The sequence below is a fragment of the Ziziphus jujuba genome, chromosome 10 (genome assembly GCF_031755915.1).
Source record: "Ziziphus jujuba cultivar Dongzao chromosome 10, ASM3175591v1".
Lineage (NCBI taxonomy): Eukaryota > Viridiplantae > Streptophyta > Magnoliopsida > Rosales > Rhamnaceae > Ziziphus > Ziziphus jujuba.
Window position 1 is genome coordinate 22,124,768 of NC_083388.1, and position 15,203 is coordinate 22,139,970.

Genomic DNA, 15,203 nt, shown 5'->3' on the forward strand with positions numbered 1-15,203 from the left:
AATTGAAAAATATTATAATGACAAATAACAAAACCCTTTAATATTTATCTTTTTATTTTTTGGTAACAAATTTTTCCTACATCAAAATAGTTTCTAAATTCTATTTAACATATCCTTAATGCTTAAACAAGTCAACTATGTTTTGAAGTTGATTTATTTTATATATTATTTAATTTATTTACTTACAGCTTCACTATTTCTCAACAAAATATATATAAATATATAACTTCGCTGGACCCAAAAAAAAAAAAAAAAAATACAACTTCCTTGTTATCAATTACATTTTTCTTTAAAAAAAATAATTATTAATTTTATTCAACTCAAAGCTTATGTATTGATATCTATTTTGGGAAAAAAACATTTCAAGCACTCCTGGAAGTTCTGACCAGTCAGTTCTCGGCTAATAAGATCCTTTGTTTCTCATACTCACAGATCAAGAACAGATTATTTAACAGTTTGGTTATTTTGCAAAAGGATCCAAAGTATAAAAGGGATAAAATTAGACCCCTACGCAATGTGCTCTCTCCCAAGAATTGGGAAAGAGATGCCTAATAGCGAACCCTATCTATTCCCTATTATATATATATATATATACATATACCTTGTTATTATATTGCTATAGAATATATACCTCTCCCATCTTGTAATTACTATCCGCCAACGCCGCTTCAAATTGGACTGTTGACGGATGCTGCTTAACCAGGTCAAAAGACAATTTGAGCTCTGGATAAAGGCTTGGGTTAGTACTTTCTTTTCTTCTTTCTATTCTGTATTTGGGTTTATATAGCTCAGCTCTGCAAGTTTTAAATAAATAAATATGAAACCATCTCCACATATTTTTTAGACCGTATTTGGTTACTGTTATTTCGTTATACATTTTGTGTCTTCTTTTATAAAGAATAGCAATATAGACACAATGAAGGTTATGATGCCATCGAAAATTTAATAAATGATTAAAAACTGAAAAGTTTATCCATTTAGAAAGTTTAGACAACTTTTATATGGATTAACATAATGATATATTTAATCTATGTATATGATGATTAATATATAATTTTTGGAAGTGTAAGCCACTTTAGTTAATGATTCAATATTAAAACCTTCAACAAGTGATATTATATTCTCACCATTTATTATGTTACTAGATACTGCAAGGAATTATGAGACTGATTTTTTGGAACACCTAGAACCATATTATATATGATCAATGGAAATTCTATGATGAGGACGGTCCGTATGAGGACCGCAGTATTAGTAACGGTTTTTCATAATATTAACGACGGTTTTTAAGAAAATCGTTACCAATACTATAAAAAACTGTCATCAATATTGTGGTTCGTATGAGAACCGTCCGCATCATAGACGGATTGATATGATCAATATGCATAAAATATTATATAATTTTAAACATAATAATAAAGTCAAAAAGCTAAAGAAAACCCAACGAGTTGGAATATCATAATATATAACAATTTCAGTTTACCATGAGTGTCTTCTTTAATTTTATTTTTTCTGTGTTTTATTTGGTTATTTAGGATTTTATGGACATGTCGGGTCAATTTCCCGAAATGAGTAACGTGGAGGAATTGGAATTGTCATTGTTACCATGTGACATGATACCAATTTAGTGTTTGCGGGGTCTCTTAAAGGCAGCTCTTTTGTTGCATACATTGTCAGTAAGTTCAGTAGCATTCTTTTATATATGTATACAAATATATATAGAATCTTAAGTGGCATTCTTTTATATAAATACAAATATATATAGAATCTTAGTATCAAACGTGTACATGAAAGATTATGTAATTCGTTATGTTTTACATACCCCATTACATGCAAAACGTGGCGAACTATATGTAATTACACATGCAAACATTTGATATTATATATGTGCATGCCTTTTATGATAAATATATATATATATATATATATAATTTTGTTATCATATATAAAATTTTACTATAAAATACATGCACATGTAAAATATATATATATATATATATATAATTTTTCTATACCATGGCTTGTGGATTATACTTCAGCATGCATGTGTTTAATTAAATGGATGTATATGCATTTTATAGTGAAACTATATATATATATATATATGTATATATATTATGCATGGAAATACATGATAAAAAATTATTATGCATTTTATAGTGAAACAATATATATATTTTTCATGCATGGAAATACATGATAAAAATTTATTAGCTATGTATATTTATATAATAAATTAATGTATTTTTCTTCTAAAATCCAAACTAAACATACCACTACCTTTTTTTTTTTTTTGAAAATAAACATACCGCTATTTTTCTTTTCTTTTCTTTTTTGGCTGGAAAAACTCTACATACCACTAGTTTTTTGGTGGTAACGCTTATAAATTGGATTTAGTCTCTAATTTATGTTATATTGGTCAATGACCGTAAAAAATAAAATTAGTTTTAGAATCTTTTGTAAAATTATTGCCAAGAAATGGTAGGTTACCATTTGAATTTTGTAACTTATTTGTTTTCCAAACAATCTCTTAAGATTGATCCAAAAAAAAAAAAAATCAATAATCTTAATAATAATTTCCCTTTTTTTTTTTTTTTGGGTGAAATTTATAATAATTTCCTAATAATTTCCTTATTTTATGTAAGTGTCCCTTAATTCTTTTTAAAGGTGTTTAAGTGAATTTATGTGGTGTATTGGAATATTGTGACTACCCTATTATGTTTGTGGCAGTGGGGCCGTCAGAAGCATAACGCTAGATATCATAATGGCTTAGAGGCATTATATATTTCAATGATAATTCCGAGTTTTATTTTTTTTCTTTCTTTTCTCATCATATTTATATATTTGCCAAGAAATGGTAGGTTCCGGTGCATTTGAGATTTGAATTTTTTTTTTCAAACAATAATCTTAAGATTCACCAAAAAAAAATCAATGATTTTAATAATAATTTCCTTATTTTATCATCTTTTAGGTGTTTTTTTTTTTTTTAAATTTTTTAAAAAGGTATTTAAGTGAATTTATGTGTTGTATTGGAAAATTGTGATGAGTCGTATGTACTACCTTTTATGTCTGTGGCAGTGGAGCCATAATTATCGGAAACATCCAGCTAGAGATCATAATGGGTTAGAGGTATTATATATTTTTAATGATAATTTGTAGTTTTTTTTTTTAAAATCATATTTATATATATAAAATATAAAAATTCTATTTGGGATAAATTTGTGTTTAGGCAACATCAGGCAACATGTTGTGGTTTGTAAAGTTTATATAACATCATGTTTCCCTGGACAAAAACATGTTGCCTCATGCTTCTTTTTTTTTTTTTTTTTAATAGATATATAAAATCTGCCTCTCTCTCCCTCTCTCTCTCTCTCTCTCTCTCTCTCTCTCTATATATATATATATATATATAGTGTCTACGTTTTAGTGTGGAATGGACATTTATTTGAATATATATGATTTTATTGTGACAGTGGATGCAAAAAATATCCATAAAATAGTGAAGGCAAAGGCCAGTGGTGAGCATTTACATCAATACCTTAAAGGTGGTGAAGATAAGTAATTTTGTCGGCGCTGTATATGAACCATTGTTTGCGTTGCATTTACTCGAGTATGCTATGTCAATAAAGAAAATAATCATTCAATTTTGCCCTTTAAGCACTTGGAGAGGAACAGATATAGAAACCAATATTTTGGGGGCTATGAAGAAAATCTAAGCGGGTGTGCCATAAATACTCAGTGAATCCTAATTCAAATGTAATTATAATTACATAATATTGACATGTTTTTATTTATTTATTTTTACTTTGTAACAGTTTGAATAATTATTATTTATGAGCTTTGATTTAAATGCTGCTTGAAACTTTTGTATGTTACATCGACAGAAAAATAATCATTCAAATATGTCCACCTAGTGCCAAAATGGAAAAATAAAAAAATAGCCTAACCACTGTAATCCCAAATCTGTTTACCTTAGTGAATGGTTTACCCACCAATGTTGGTATTCCCAACTTACCCACCAATGTTGGTATTCCCAAATATGTTTCTCAAAGTCTGATCGCCAGTGTGTTTTGGTATTCCCAAATATGTTTCTCATTTCGAGCTATTTTGAAAATCTCTATGGTTTGAGTAGATGAATATTGATATTTTGATTAAGTGGTTTGGTCTCCATCTTTGTGGTTGAAACCTTCATAGCCAGCCCAGCAGCCTGTTTATGAGATCTGCTTATGAGATGGTATAGAGGACAAAGCTTCATTGAAGCCCTAAACAAGGAAGCACTAAGCCGAAATTAATTTTACTTGATTTTGGCTAATGTTCTTTTCGAAATTCAATTAGAGAAAACCATTTCATACAAATAATCAAAATTTTGGTACCCAAACTCTCATTATCTTCAACCTTCAGAACACTCATACTTAACCAAATCGATCCAACTTTTCCTCCAACTTCCATCATTATTGTTTTCATTCCTATTTCACTCTTTCAAGCACCATATAAAAGAGTCCCACCTGAGTAGATCCACATGCAAGAGAATGATCTATGTCAGATAGCTTGATAATAACAAGAATTTCAATTCGTCCATATTTCATATGATTAACAAGAATGTTTGATCTCTGAGTCACACTCAGTTCAGACTTAAGAGTACTGACCATAATCTATAAGCTGCAGCAATTGGCAAAGACTATTCAAACAGCAGAGACCAAGAAGGAAAATACATGGTAGATTGCTGTAGGTGGTAAGAAACTATTGGCTGCTGTTGGCTGGCAATAAACACTGTAGTTGAGTGTGTATGTATATATATATATATATATACACATACATGGTTGAACAGAAACTGAGCTTATGAAAGTTAAGATCGAAGTTAAGACAACCAAGAAATTATGTACAGGATGAAAACAGTCTTTTACAGTGTGGGCCGCGTGGCATGATAATTAACACATGTAGCAAGAAACATGTTCAGAGATGCTTTTTCGGCTGTATATAGGGCCATTACATCTAAAAGCTTAAATCAATTGGTTTCTTTGAGAACCGAAGATAAAGTTCAAGTTCTTAGCAGATAATTTGAATACAAGTCTAAGCAGAGTCTAACGTCCTAAACAAAAAGCTTATAGAAAAGTATCAAATTATTTGCAGAAACCAAGACAAGGAAGTAAAGGTAAAAGCAGAAGCAAAAAGGGTATGAAACACTTTCAACAGTTTGATGAAAACAAACTTGAGAGTGTGATTATTTTGCAAAAGGATCTGAAATAGAAAGAACAAACTAAGACCCTTTTTAACAAACTTGAGGGTGTGATTATTTTGCAAAAGGATCTGAAATAGAAAGAACAAAACTAAGACCCTTATGCAATGTCCTCTCTTCCTACACCATATTACTAGTCGTTGTCTGTCTGTAAAGCAATACAATGTTAATTTATTTGCATAAGGAATTTAGGTAACAGATGCAAATTGAATGTTACTGTTGCTTGCGCAAAAAATAACATTAATTTCATTCATTATTGGTCAACTCTAAATGTCAAATTAACTTGTTTCCTAGTCAACTTCGATGACTATTCATTGAGAAAGTTCACGACCTGCTCCTTCTCACCCAAAAATTGAAGCTCCAACTAAGTTGGATGTTTAAAATTAAAATACAACAGATTAATCTACAAAGACAACTCAGAGGAATAGAAGGTAAATTGCGCATCTTATATTATTGTTTGACATACCCCCGTGGCAAATATCAAGATGATCCACTAAAGCAAATCTCGACACCGTTTCCACCAATTCCTGCAGTAAAGCACTGGAACCCACAGGACTCCAGCTCCGAAACTACTTTGTCAACAACTGTTTCTGATAGCACTGATCATGGGTTAAGGGAACAAATTATATTCAAGAAATAACAACATTACTTTTAAAAATTCAAGATATCCTGATTCCCTAGTCAGACATATGAATTTGGAGGTTGAAAGTTTATACGTTCTGCATTTTCATGTAGGCAAAGCTCACATAAGAACTCTAAATGCATTCATCTTTTAGTTTTTCAGCCTTGTAGGGCGTTCAGAAACATATATGTTTCACAAGATACGGAGCCACCATTTCCTGGGGTAATGAAAATCATAATAAGCATGATAAACAGAATAAAAGGAAAGGATACATGTTGGCAATAGTGTGAGAACGCAGCCTCCACCGCCAGCTCCCGTCAATTTTGAAGTTAATTTGTACTTCAATGTTGTGCGTAGAACAGTTTCTATTGAGGCATGGCTGACCCCCATGCATTGGAGAAGACCTTGATTCATTTCCATCAACTCTGCTATCTTCTCTTCCTTTTCAGTTAGGGAGAGGTCATCAGGAGCATCAGACTGTATAATGATGGACAGTTCCTCACTAATTGAGTCAACAGCATTGAACACCAAAGACATGGCATTTGGGTGCCTTATGGCCCTCTCTGAAACACCTGCAACCAATGCCTTTGTGTTCCTTCCAACTTTTGTGTTTGTGATAAGCATTATGAGTGGCACCTTAGATTTGATGCGTGTCAAATTACCCGACCTGAACTTGATCATGTTTCCTGTATATATTAAGAACTATCCAAATGAATCTTCCACATGTAATAGATAAAGAATTCTGTATTTCACAAATAAAGGCAGACTCTTTTTCCTATCATTTAGTCACATTTCCAGCCAACTAATCATATTGTCAAACCTTCTAGCTGCAAGGATTTGAACCAGCTTCAAGTTGTTTAATGTATCTAAATGACCAGAATTTGAATACTCATATCATGACTATCACTAGGGTTCAGAAAGTGTCATTGGTGCAGAATTGATTGTAATGATTTTCCTTTAACTGATAACCTGTTGACATCTATCATACTTTTCTGTCTTTCCAATTGATATAGAAAAATTATCCTCCAATTCATTCTGAGTGCTAAATACTCAGAAAACATAACTAAGATGAGAAGAAAGTGGAAAGACAAAACTAAAAGTAACACATCAACACATGGAAATAGATTCTTTTCTCATATAGAGCTCACAGATAACATACCATATGTGCTAACCGTGTTGTCAATTCCAGATGGCCTTCCATGGAGTATCTTTTCACCTTCAAAAGCCCATTTGTTCAAGAGTTCAAGCTCATTTTCCCCAAACAACAGCCATCCTTGATGGCTCAAATCCAAATTTACGGAATCTGAAAAAGAAAGCAGAGCTGCAGAAAGAGCAACACAAAGTGCAGCAGAGGAACCCAAGCCAGAACCTAGAGGAAGCTCCGAATTAACAACTACTGTAGCTGGCTTAAATCTGATAAAAAACAGAAAAAAAAATCAACAAATAAATAAAAGGAGGGGAAAAAAATCAATGATAGAAACAAATAAAAGATGCAAACCCGATGATGGATGAATATAGCCAAAGAAATGCTGATATCCCAGAGGACAATCCAATTTTTGCCTCTGGAATATTTTGTTCTTCAACTAGAACTGAAATTGAACTAATTGCTTCAGTGGAGCATGGAGTTGGCGTAGATGAGAAAGGAAAACCCAAGTCAGGCAGTGCTTCTTTGAGTTTGCCAATTGGCCATGAAAATTCTAATGATAGATCCTCAAGCTGGAGTTTTAGTGTATCATCATTTTCTATGGCGAAAAGCACAGAAAATCGATAAGAAATGAGTCACCAAGGAAACAACTAAAACGAACAACAAATATATCACAGAAAGTGGAATCCAAGAGGAAATATAGAACATTCACACTTTATCTTCCACACACTCAAGTACACTAGATAGAGAAGGTGTTAGAATTGCAAACATAACTAGTGCACATTTTATCAATCTATAAACTGTTAGACAGCTTTCATCTTCATTGGTGCATGCATTCTCATTAACATAAGAGTGACTATAAGTTATAACCACATGACATTTCTCATTTACACCGCAAAAGTTCATTTCCACTTTATAGCATGTATTGCAAAGTCATTATTCCTTGTCATCATAATGGAAACAACGATACCGATAACATCCCCAGATGACAGTAGGATCACAAAAGGTAACAAAGAATAAAGCCAGTATCAAGCTCAATCCAATCATATTCTGAAACCAAAACATGTAACAAAAACGAAAGAAAAAAACATACACTAAAGCAAATGTAAATTGTGACTAAACATCCAGCATAAACTTCAAGCATTCTTCTTCTGATTGTTTCTTCAAGCAGACTCAGAATACATCTTACCACTAAGAACAAATTGTGGTTCAAGGGATAGAAATTAGCCTAGACACAACTCAATCTAAAATGAAAGATGATAGTGTGGAAGAACAAAATAAACATGGCTGGAGCATGAACACCTGATTACTAAACAAGATCAATTTTGATTGTAAGATAAAAGTATTCATATCATAAACTCTCTTTTCATACCCTGAAATTCGAATGTTTCGTGTTTAGAAAAGAAGCTTACAAGACCCCCCCCCCCCCCCCCCCCCCCCAAAAAAAAAAGAAAAAAGTTTGACACTGCAAATCTAGCAGCGTATAAAGCGCAAAACAAAACCAAATGGTAACCTAATCAACAAAGCAGATGATCTTCAAAGTCTCAAAAGAGTTCCTCTTAATCTCCCAAGCTAACGAAGAAGAATAAAAAAAGTCTTTTAAAGTTTCAATCATTAGTTAAAGGAATCCAATGCTTGGCTAACAAGAGTAGCAAATACGACAACAAAGAAATTGAGGCAGATAGAGAAGTTGTCACAGCTTAAAAGGAAACTTCTTAATCAACATTTATAGTAAACCAATGAACCAAAATTACATCAAAATTTGCTTATATAGAGGGAAAAAAAGAAAAAAAGAAAAAATCAAAACCCAGATAAAATCTAACCAATAAGAGCAAAAGCCATTGAAAAACGGATGCAATAACAGAAAAGCCGAAAAGGGAATATTCCAAATCAAGATTTCAACCAATCCCAAGATAATTGCATATCCGCAAATGCAGGTTCAATCCCAAATCACCGAATTCCAAAGTAAAATAAAAACCCAATAAAAGAGAAGAAAGAAAGTACCAGAAGAAGTAGGAAAACGAAGAGTAACATAAGTGTAGAGGCCAATGGAGGCAGCAACTGCCGTAGATCCATGCACCACAGCATGTTCACCAGAAAGTATGATTTTTCCGGGAGCTCTAGCTTTCACTTCCATTTCTCTTTCTGTGTTTTTTTTTTTTTTTTTTTTTTTTTTTGTGTTGGTTGTTGTGTCTCGGGTTTTGTTTGGCTTCTCTTGAAATTTAGTTGAATTGAATTGAATCCTTCTGCTGTTGTAGTAGTTATTGATATTAAAAGAGGCTTCTTGGTACTCCTCCAGAGACTCAGTGCAGAGCGAGTGTGTTAAATGTGAGAATCTCATTGATTCCATTTTCTATTATTCATTTATTTATTTATTTTTTATTTTTCAGATGGTCATCAAAGATGGGCTGGCGATATAAACAACAAACGACGTCTATATAAAATTCTCGTTTTTGTTGCTGTTTTCCTTACGCGACCTTCCATGCGTGGTTGTCACTTCTCGGCTCCGATTTTGTCTGATGGGCTCCGATGACAAACGAGATTAAAAATAAAAATAAAACTTTTCTATAATATTTGGCAATATATACACACACATATATATATATATATATATATAGAGAGAGAGAGAGAGAGAGAGAGAGATTTAGAAGGTGTATTCAATCTAAAATTTGAAGGATTTTAAAAGTGTTTAAAAGTTTAGAGATATTCGATTTGAATTTTAAAGGAATCTATACAAATTCAATAATATTTAATTTAGATTTTAATAGATTTTATAAAATTCATATTTATTTAATTAGAATTTTATAAAAAAATTTTAAAAACTAATGGTATTCAAAAAGTCATTAATTTTAAAATATTTTAAAAAATGATAGATTTTAATGAATTTGAAATAATTTTAACAATGAAATTGTGGAGAAAATTATCAATATAAAATTTAATCTTAATTCTAAAGATTTTGTTGGATTTTTCTAAATCTTTTATAAAATCTATGGAATTCCATTACAATACATCAAATCTTTTAAAAATCTATAATTCATTTTAAAAATATTAAATTCTATATTGAATAAACTCCTCTTAGTTCTTGATGATTTTTTCTTTACTTATTATTATTATTATTATTTTTGTTTAATTTAACAAAATTTTAATTTAACTTAGAAAGAAATCATGTATTTTTTCCTCAAAAAAATATGAAAAAATAAAAAAATTTGTACCTTATTTTCCGTTATAAATTCTTTTTCTTTCCTACGTGCTAGGATTTTACTAAATTTCTCAGTAGTAGCAAGTTGGATATCAATTTAAGTATCATGAATCACAATCAAAGCCATGACGCATTTTTACGTCTAATTTGCAGTTGCCCACAGGAACAAGGTGCTATAGATGATCCGAGCCCGTAAGAGATCCATGTGCTGAAAACCGGAGCGTGCAAACCACGCCAACGACGAGCGCATGGAGTTTGGATACTGCTCCACCCCATGTGGGATTTAAATAAAATTTAAACGTCAATGGCCCAATAATCGAGTTGGTCATTTTTGAAAAAATTTTACTCAACACCGGTTGTCTATGCCCACCTACCCACCCTCATTCGTTGACCATGGTTCATGAGCTCATCTTTGTGGGCCTACTTTTTGGACTACCCAAAATAGGCCTACAAGTATTCAACATTGAATAATTATCCTGCAATTTGTTTTTAAATTTTCCATTTTCCCCTGTTTATCATTATTATTATTATTGGTTTTTTTTGGTACACCCATCATTTTTCATATTCAAAATGCATAAAAGAAATCATATCATGTTTACTGAGCCAACTGAGGTTTATGCTTGGAGTTTGTGTAAAACATCAGAACTTTGGTTTTCCATAAATGCTGAATGGAATTTATCCATATTATGTTATGGTATAAGGATATTTTTACATGTCATTTCATTGAAATAAATACACGATAACCTTAATTAAAGTTAGTTACAGGATCATATAATTCTGAAAATCATGAAGCTGCAACTATATCTCCCCATTGCAGGTTCAAATAAAGCCCATGCTAGCCTGCAAGCAGAAACGGAAAATTCTCCCAATTCCCTGGTCAAGTACTTGGTTCCTAGCAAAATCCTTTTATTAGACTAAGTTCTGCATTGATTATGCATAAGATTGATAGTGTACGAGAAAAAAAGCGACGATGCGCAAATATGAAAATAGAAGGAAATCTTAGCCTATGTTAAATGGTTGAGCACGATATAGAACTTGACATATTAGGAGGGAAGCAGGATTATGATGTGTGCCTCTGCTTGGGCAAATGGTAAATGCCCCTGTTTTGGGTAGTGAGAAACACAGCAATAGAGTGTGGAGAGAGATTGAGACGCAAAGAAATAGAAGTTGAGAAGCAAAAAGGTGGGAAAATTAACTTTCATTCATTATGATCCCGTTACAGCCACTAGATGCATATTTATATACATATTCTTATTTACAAGACCCCATTATGAACATGGATACACAGCCACATAACTACATAATAACTAACAGTAGCAACGTAAGATAACTACACATATTAACTGACAATAACCTCCTCCTATAACCTCATTCTACCACGATCCCATGCTCGGGTGGTCATTAATTGCATGGTAGTAAACTACCCACGTGAGGCCCCGATCAGATTAGTAACTTTCTTTATTGCAATCCAAGCTCTTCTTTGATGGTGGGATAAAGAGTCTCAACTAGATTGAGAAGGAATCCATCTAAGCCATGTTTTGCCAACAAGGAAACTGACACAGGGAGGTTGTCGTACAGCCCCAGTGGAATGCTTACCTATACATACACCCAAAGGAAATTTCAAGATTACCAAAATATTAATGTCTTGGGTGCATACATATACCAGAAGAGAACACAGAATGCGGGAACCTGGCAAAATCCAGATACTCCAGCTATGGATAGCAAGCTAAAAGCCCTTGCACGAAAAGTTTGCAGTGTACTAGGATCTGTTTGTAGTTTTGGCGGAGATTCTGGAACTGTTGGAATTGCGAGGACACCAAAATCCTGGCGGCAACTCAAATTAATAGCAAAACAGAAATATAAGTAAAACACAGTGTCCATTCTTTTCTGCCACATAGTATTATAAGAGCATACTGGAAGACAAATGCAGTCTCTTATCCTCCCATGAAATCGTGCTTAATCTCTCAGTATTATCAAACTTATAGAACACCTAAGCCTTAGAAAACCAGATTCGTTGAATTCATATTAAGTGTGATGTACATGCCTACTTGCGCAAGCAAATTTATATTACTTATCAAAAAGTATGTATTGTACTGCCAGAAAAGCTCATGACTTTTTATGTTCATCTACGTGAAAATTCACATAGGCATTATTAAATGCAACTTGATTTCTAAGTGTAGGGTGATTGAAATTGGATTTTAGATTGGATTTTAGGATTATTAAACACCAAAATTGCAGAATTCTGACTTGTGGAGAAAAGATTTACCCCAAGGAGAGCAGCAAGAGCAGAACGTAATTCAGTTTTCACAGATCGACAGATATCAATATTTTCATCTGTTGCCCTGAGAGCTTCCTGTACACGTTCTGAAATCCCAGGACCTAAAACAGGTCTGACAGCACTCACCCATTTTCCATGGTCATTCTTGAATTCATACCTATAGTTTTCATGATAAGTCAATTCAAAACTCATAAATCAAGATCTTCTGCGAACTTATCATTTAAGCAAGCAGAGTCAAATAAAGCGATTTCTACCGCTCAAGTAGACGATAAGCATTTGACAGTGCTGCTAAGGATGGTATATTATATTCTTGATCTGCATGTGCTTTAGGCAGTAAAGTACTCAAACTTGGAACTTTTTCCTTGACATAGTCCCCAAGGTTAGCATGCTTGACAAGATGACCTGAGGTGGTACCAATTAAATCAATTGAATTATATTTATACGAAGACGATGGGTGTGAAGCATAGAAAACAATGAAATTCTGCATTTACAATACATTTCTATAGAGCTCGGCTGCTTTCCATTATGTTTTGTTGCATCTCCAGAAAGAGACAGTCTCAGTATTGACCATTTTCAGGGTGATACATATATTCTTTAACGGATGAAACTTATTAGGGAAAACTTGCATCAGAAACGATGTAATTTTGTAATCTATTAATCAAACGCCTTAGACTTGCAGAGTACAAGGGTCAAATCACTTACTTCCATACAACTTCTCAACTGATTTAACTAGAACTTCTTCTACTCGACTGCTCGGAATAGTTGAAAGCTGGAAACAGTCATCTGCAATGATAAACTGAGCAGGTTTGACAGGATTTATGTCGGGCAATTGCAGTAGTACACGTCCAACTTTATTCAAAAGCACAGGATTCCTAGCAAACCATCCTAAATCACAAAAGCTGGCGTCAAAAAAATATCTTTCACGGTAGAGAGGAAAACATGACCAATTGCAATATATTGGAGAACTGTATATTCCATCAGCAAAAGTACAGCAAGATGAAATGAAGGTTTACTTTTATATATATACATATATATATATATATATATAACCTAGCGATAACCCCTGGGGTCCCAAAAAATGCTTTTAACATGGTCTGGATTTTGTGCCAATGTGAGCTGTATTTAGAATTTACAGTTTCTTACCCACAGTATCAAAACTCTGTGCCAGAGGGACAACTCCAGAAGTAGAAATGACACCGTAAGAAGGCCGAAACCCGAAAATTCCACAATAAGATGCAGGCACTCTTACACTTCCTCCAGTGTCAGTTCCTGTAACAGAGAACCAGTTTGGTTTCCGAATAGGAGGGGAAAATATAGTTAAAAAAAAAAAAGATCCAAAAAGTAGATCATACAACGAAAGGACAATTAACTCACTCACCTAAGGAAAAATCTACAAGGTTTGCAGCAACTGCAACAGCAGACCCACTAGAAGATCCTCCAGGAACTCTATCTGGTGCACACGGATTTGTGGGAGTCCCATAATGTATGTTTACTCCGTCTATACTGCCAAATGACTAGCCATTCTATTATAAGAAAATCAGTTACAACATGAAAATCAAAAGGGATACAGAAATTAGGTAACATTGTAGAGTGAAATAGAAGCATAAACAAATCCAATTTATATATGTTATACTACTGACCTGTATGCCAGATCATCCATGACAGTTTTACCAATACATTTAGCACCAGCATTCAAGATGGCCAAAACTGCTGGAGCAGTTGATGAGGCAGGTGAGTGAGTCTTTGCCCAATCAGGATGCCCAAATCCAGTTACATATCCATCCACATCAAATCTGTTTCAAGTTAATTACAAGTTTCATAGACGCAAAAAATAAATAATAAAAATTAAAGAGAAAAGGAAAAAAAATTATTGAAATACATATATAGATGTAAGGAGTCAGTACATGTCTTTGACGGCCCAAGTGAGGGCACCTAGGGGGAGTTGGTATTGCGAAGAGCTCGGTTGTAAAACGAATTTATCCATGAAAGCTCCATAGTCGGAGTCTCTTCTTGCCATCACAGCCACTTTTTTTTCTTTTTTCTTTTTTTGATAAAAAGCAAATATTATTGAAAGGAAAAACACGAAAACCTCCCGAGAGGAAGCTTACAAGCCCAGACAACAACTAAGCACATCTGAAGCTAAAAACATCTCAGGCACTTCTCACTGAAGCTCATCCCCACGTCAAATGTCACTTATTACCCACGTGGTATCCACTCATTTGATAAAAAAAAAGCTTTGAAATTTTTGTGGGCTTGGATAAAAGTTTTATGCTCGGCTACATTTATTTTATTCGTTCATTTCATATACAAATAATTGAACGGCTCCTGTTAGAGATAAGCATTATCCATCGGTTTCTCTTAGCTAAGGACTGTTAGTAACTGTTGATTACCTTGCTATATCTGATCTTGTAATTTGCATTTTTTTGTGTTTATCAATCGCTGTATCTTGTACTCAAACGTGTATATAAAAATCATCTACTGTATTTTAGCCCCAAAAAAAAAAAAAAAAAAAATCTCCTATTGTAACTCACAGTATCAAGAACTAATAATACATTGTTACTCTCACCTAACCTATTTTTCTGACTTGATATCAGAGCCTTGAAACGTCCTTTTCCTTCCACTTTTCCTCTCCACCAGAAACCCTTTTTTTTTTTTTCCTCTTCTTTTCTTTTACAATCACAATGTCAGTAGCTGAATTAGGAACTCCTTCACCCAGCGAAGACC

The 15,203-nt window shown here is 33.1% G+C and overlaps 2 protein-coding genes across 2 annotated transcripts; both read right to left on the minus strand.

Moving 5' to 3' along the window:
- Positions 1-5,442: 5,442 nt before the first annotated feature.
- LOC125419832 (mevalonate kinase) lies at positions 5,443-9,353 on the minus strand. The gene is made up of 5 exons (XM_048466346.2): positions 9,007-9,353; positions 7,357-7,600; positions 7,018-7,271; positions 6,131-6,544; positions 5,443-5,835 (listed from the first exon to the last, which is right to left on the minus strand). The coding sequence occupies exons 1-5, from the start codon at positions 9,350-9,352 to the stop codon at positions 5,717-5,719; spliced, it is 1,377 nt and encodes a 458-aa protein (XP_048322303.2). The 5' UTR covers position 9,353; the 3' UTR covers positions 5,443-5,716.
- A 2,031-nt stretch (positions 9,354-11,384) lies between these two features.
- Positions 11,385-14,642, minus strand: LOC125419833 (amidase 1). Its single transcript, XM_048466348.2, has 9 exons — positions 14,384-14,642; positions 14,120-14,272; positions 13,858-13,982; positions 13,623-13,748; positions 13,182-13,364; positions 12,734-12,881; positions 12,468-12,636; positions 11,891-12,025; positions 11,385-11,797 (listed from the first exon to the last, which is right to left on the minus strand). The coding sequence occupies exons 1-9, from the start codon at positions 14,494-14,496 to the stop codon at positions 11,660-11,662; spliced, it is 1,290 nt and encodes a 429-aa protein (XP_048322305.1). The 5' UTR covers positions 14,497-14,642; the 3' UTR covers positions 11,385-11,659.
- Between the last annotated feature and the right edge of the window lie 561 nt (positions 14,643-15,203).

Bases quoted from the DNA above. Each gene is read 5' to 3' on its own strand.
- LOC125419832 (XM_048466346.2), bottom strand. From the start codon at position 9,352: ATGGAATCAATGAGATTCTCACATTTAACACACTCGCTCTGCACTGAG. The intron at 7,601-9,006 runs GTACTTTCTTTC...TTTTCGCCATAG, and splicing joins TCGTTTTCCTACTTCTTCTG to AAAATGATGATACACTAAAA. The intron at 6,545-7,017 runs GTATGTTATCTG...TAATATATACAG, and splicing joins CAACACGGTTAGCACATATG to GAAACATGATCAAGTTCAGG.
- LOC125419833 (XM_048466348.2), bottom strand. From the start codon at position 14,496: ATGGCAAGAAGAGACTCCGACTATGGAGCTTTCATGGATAAATTCGTT. The intron at 13,749-13,857 runs GTGAGTGAGTTA...TCTCTGTTACAG, and splicing joins CCTTGTAGATTTTTCCTTAG to GAACTGACACTGGAGGAAGT. The intron at 13,365-13,622 runs GTAAGAAACTGT...TTTGTGATTTAG, and splicing joins ACAGAGTTTTGATACTGTGG to GATGGTTTGCTAGGAATCCT.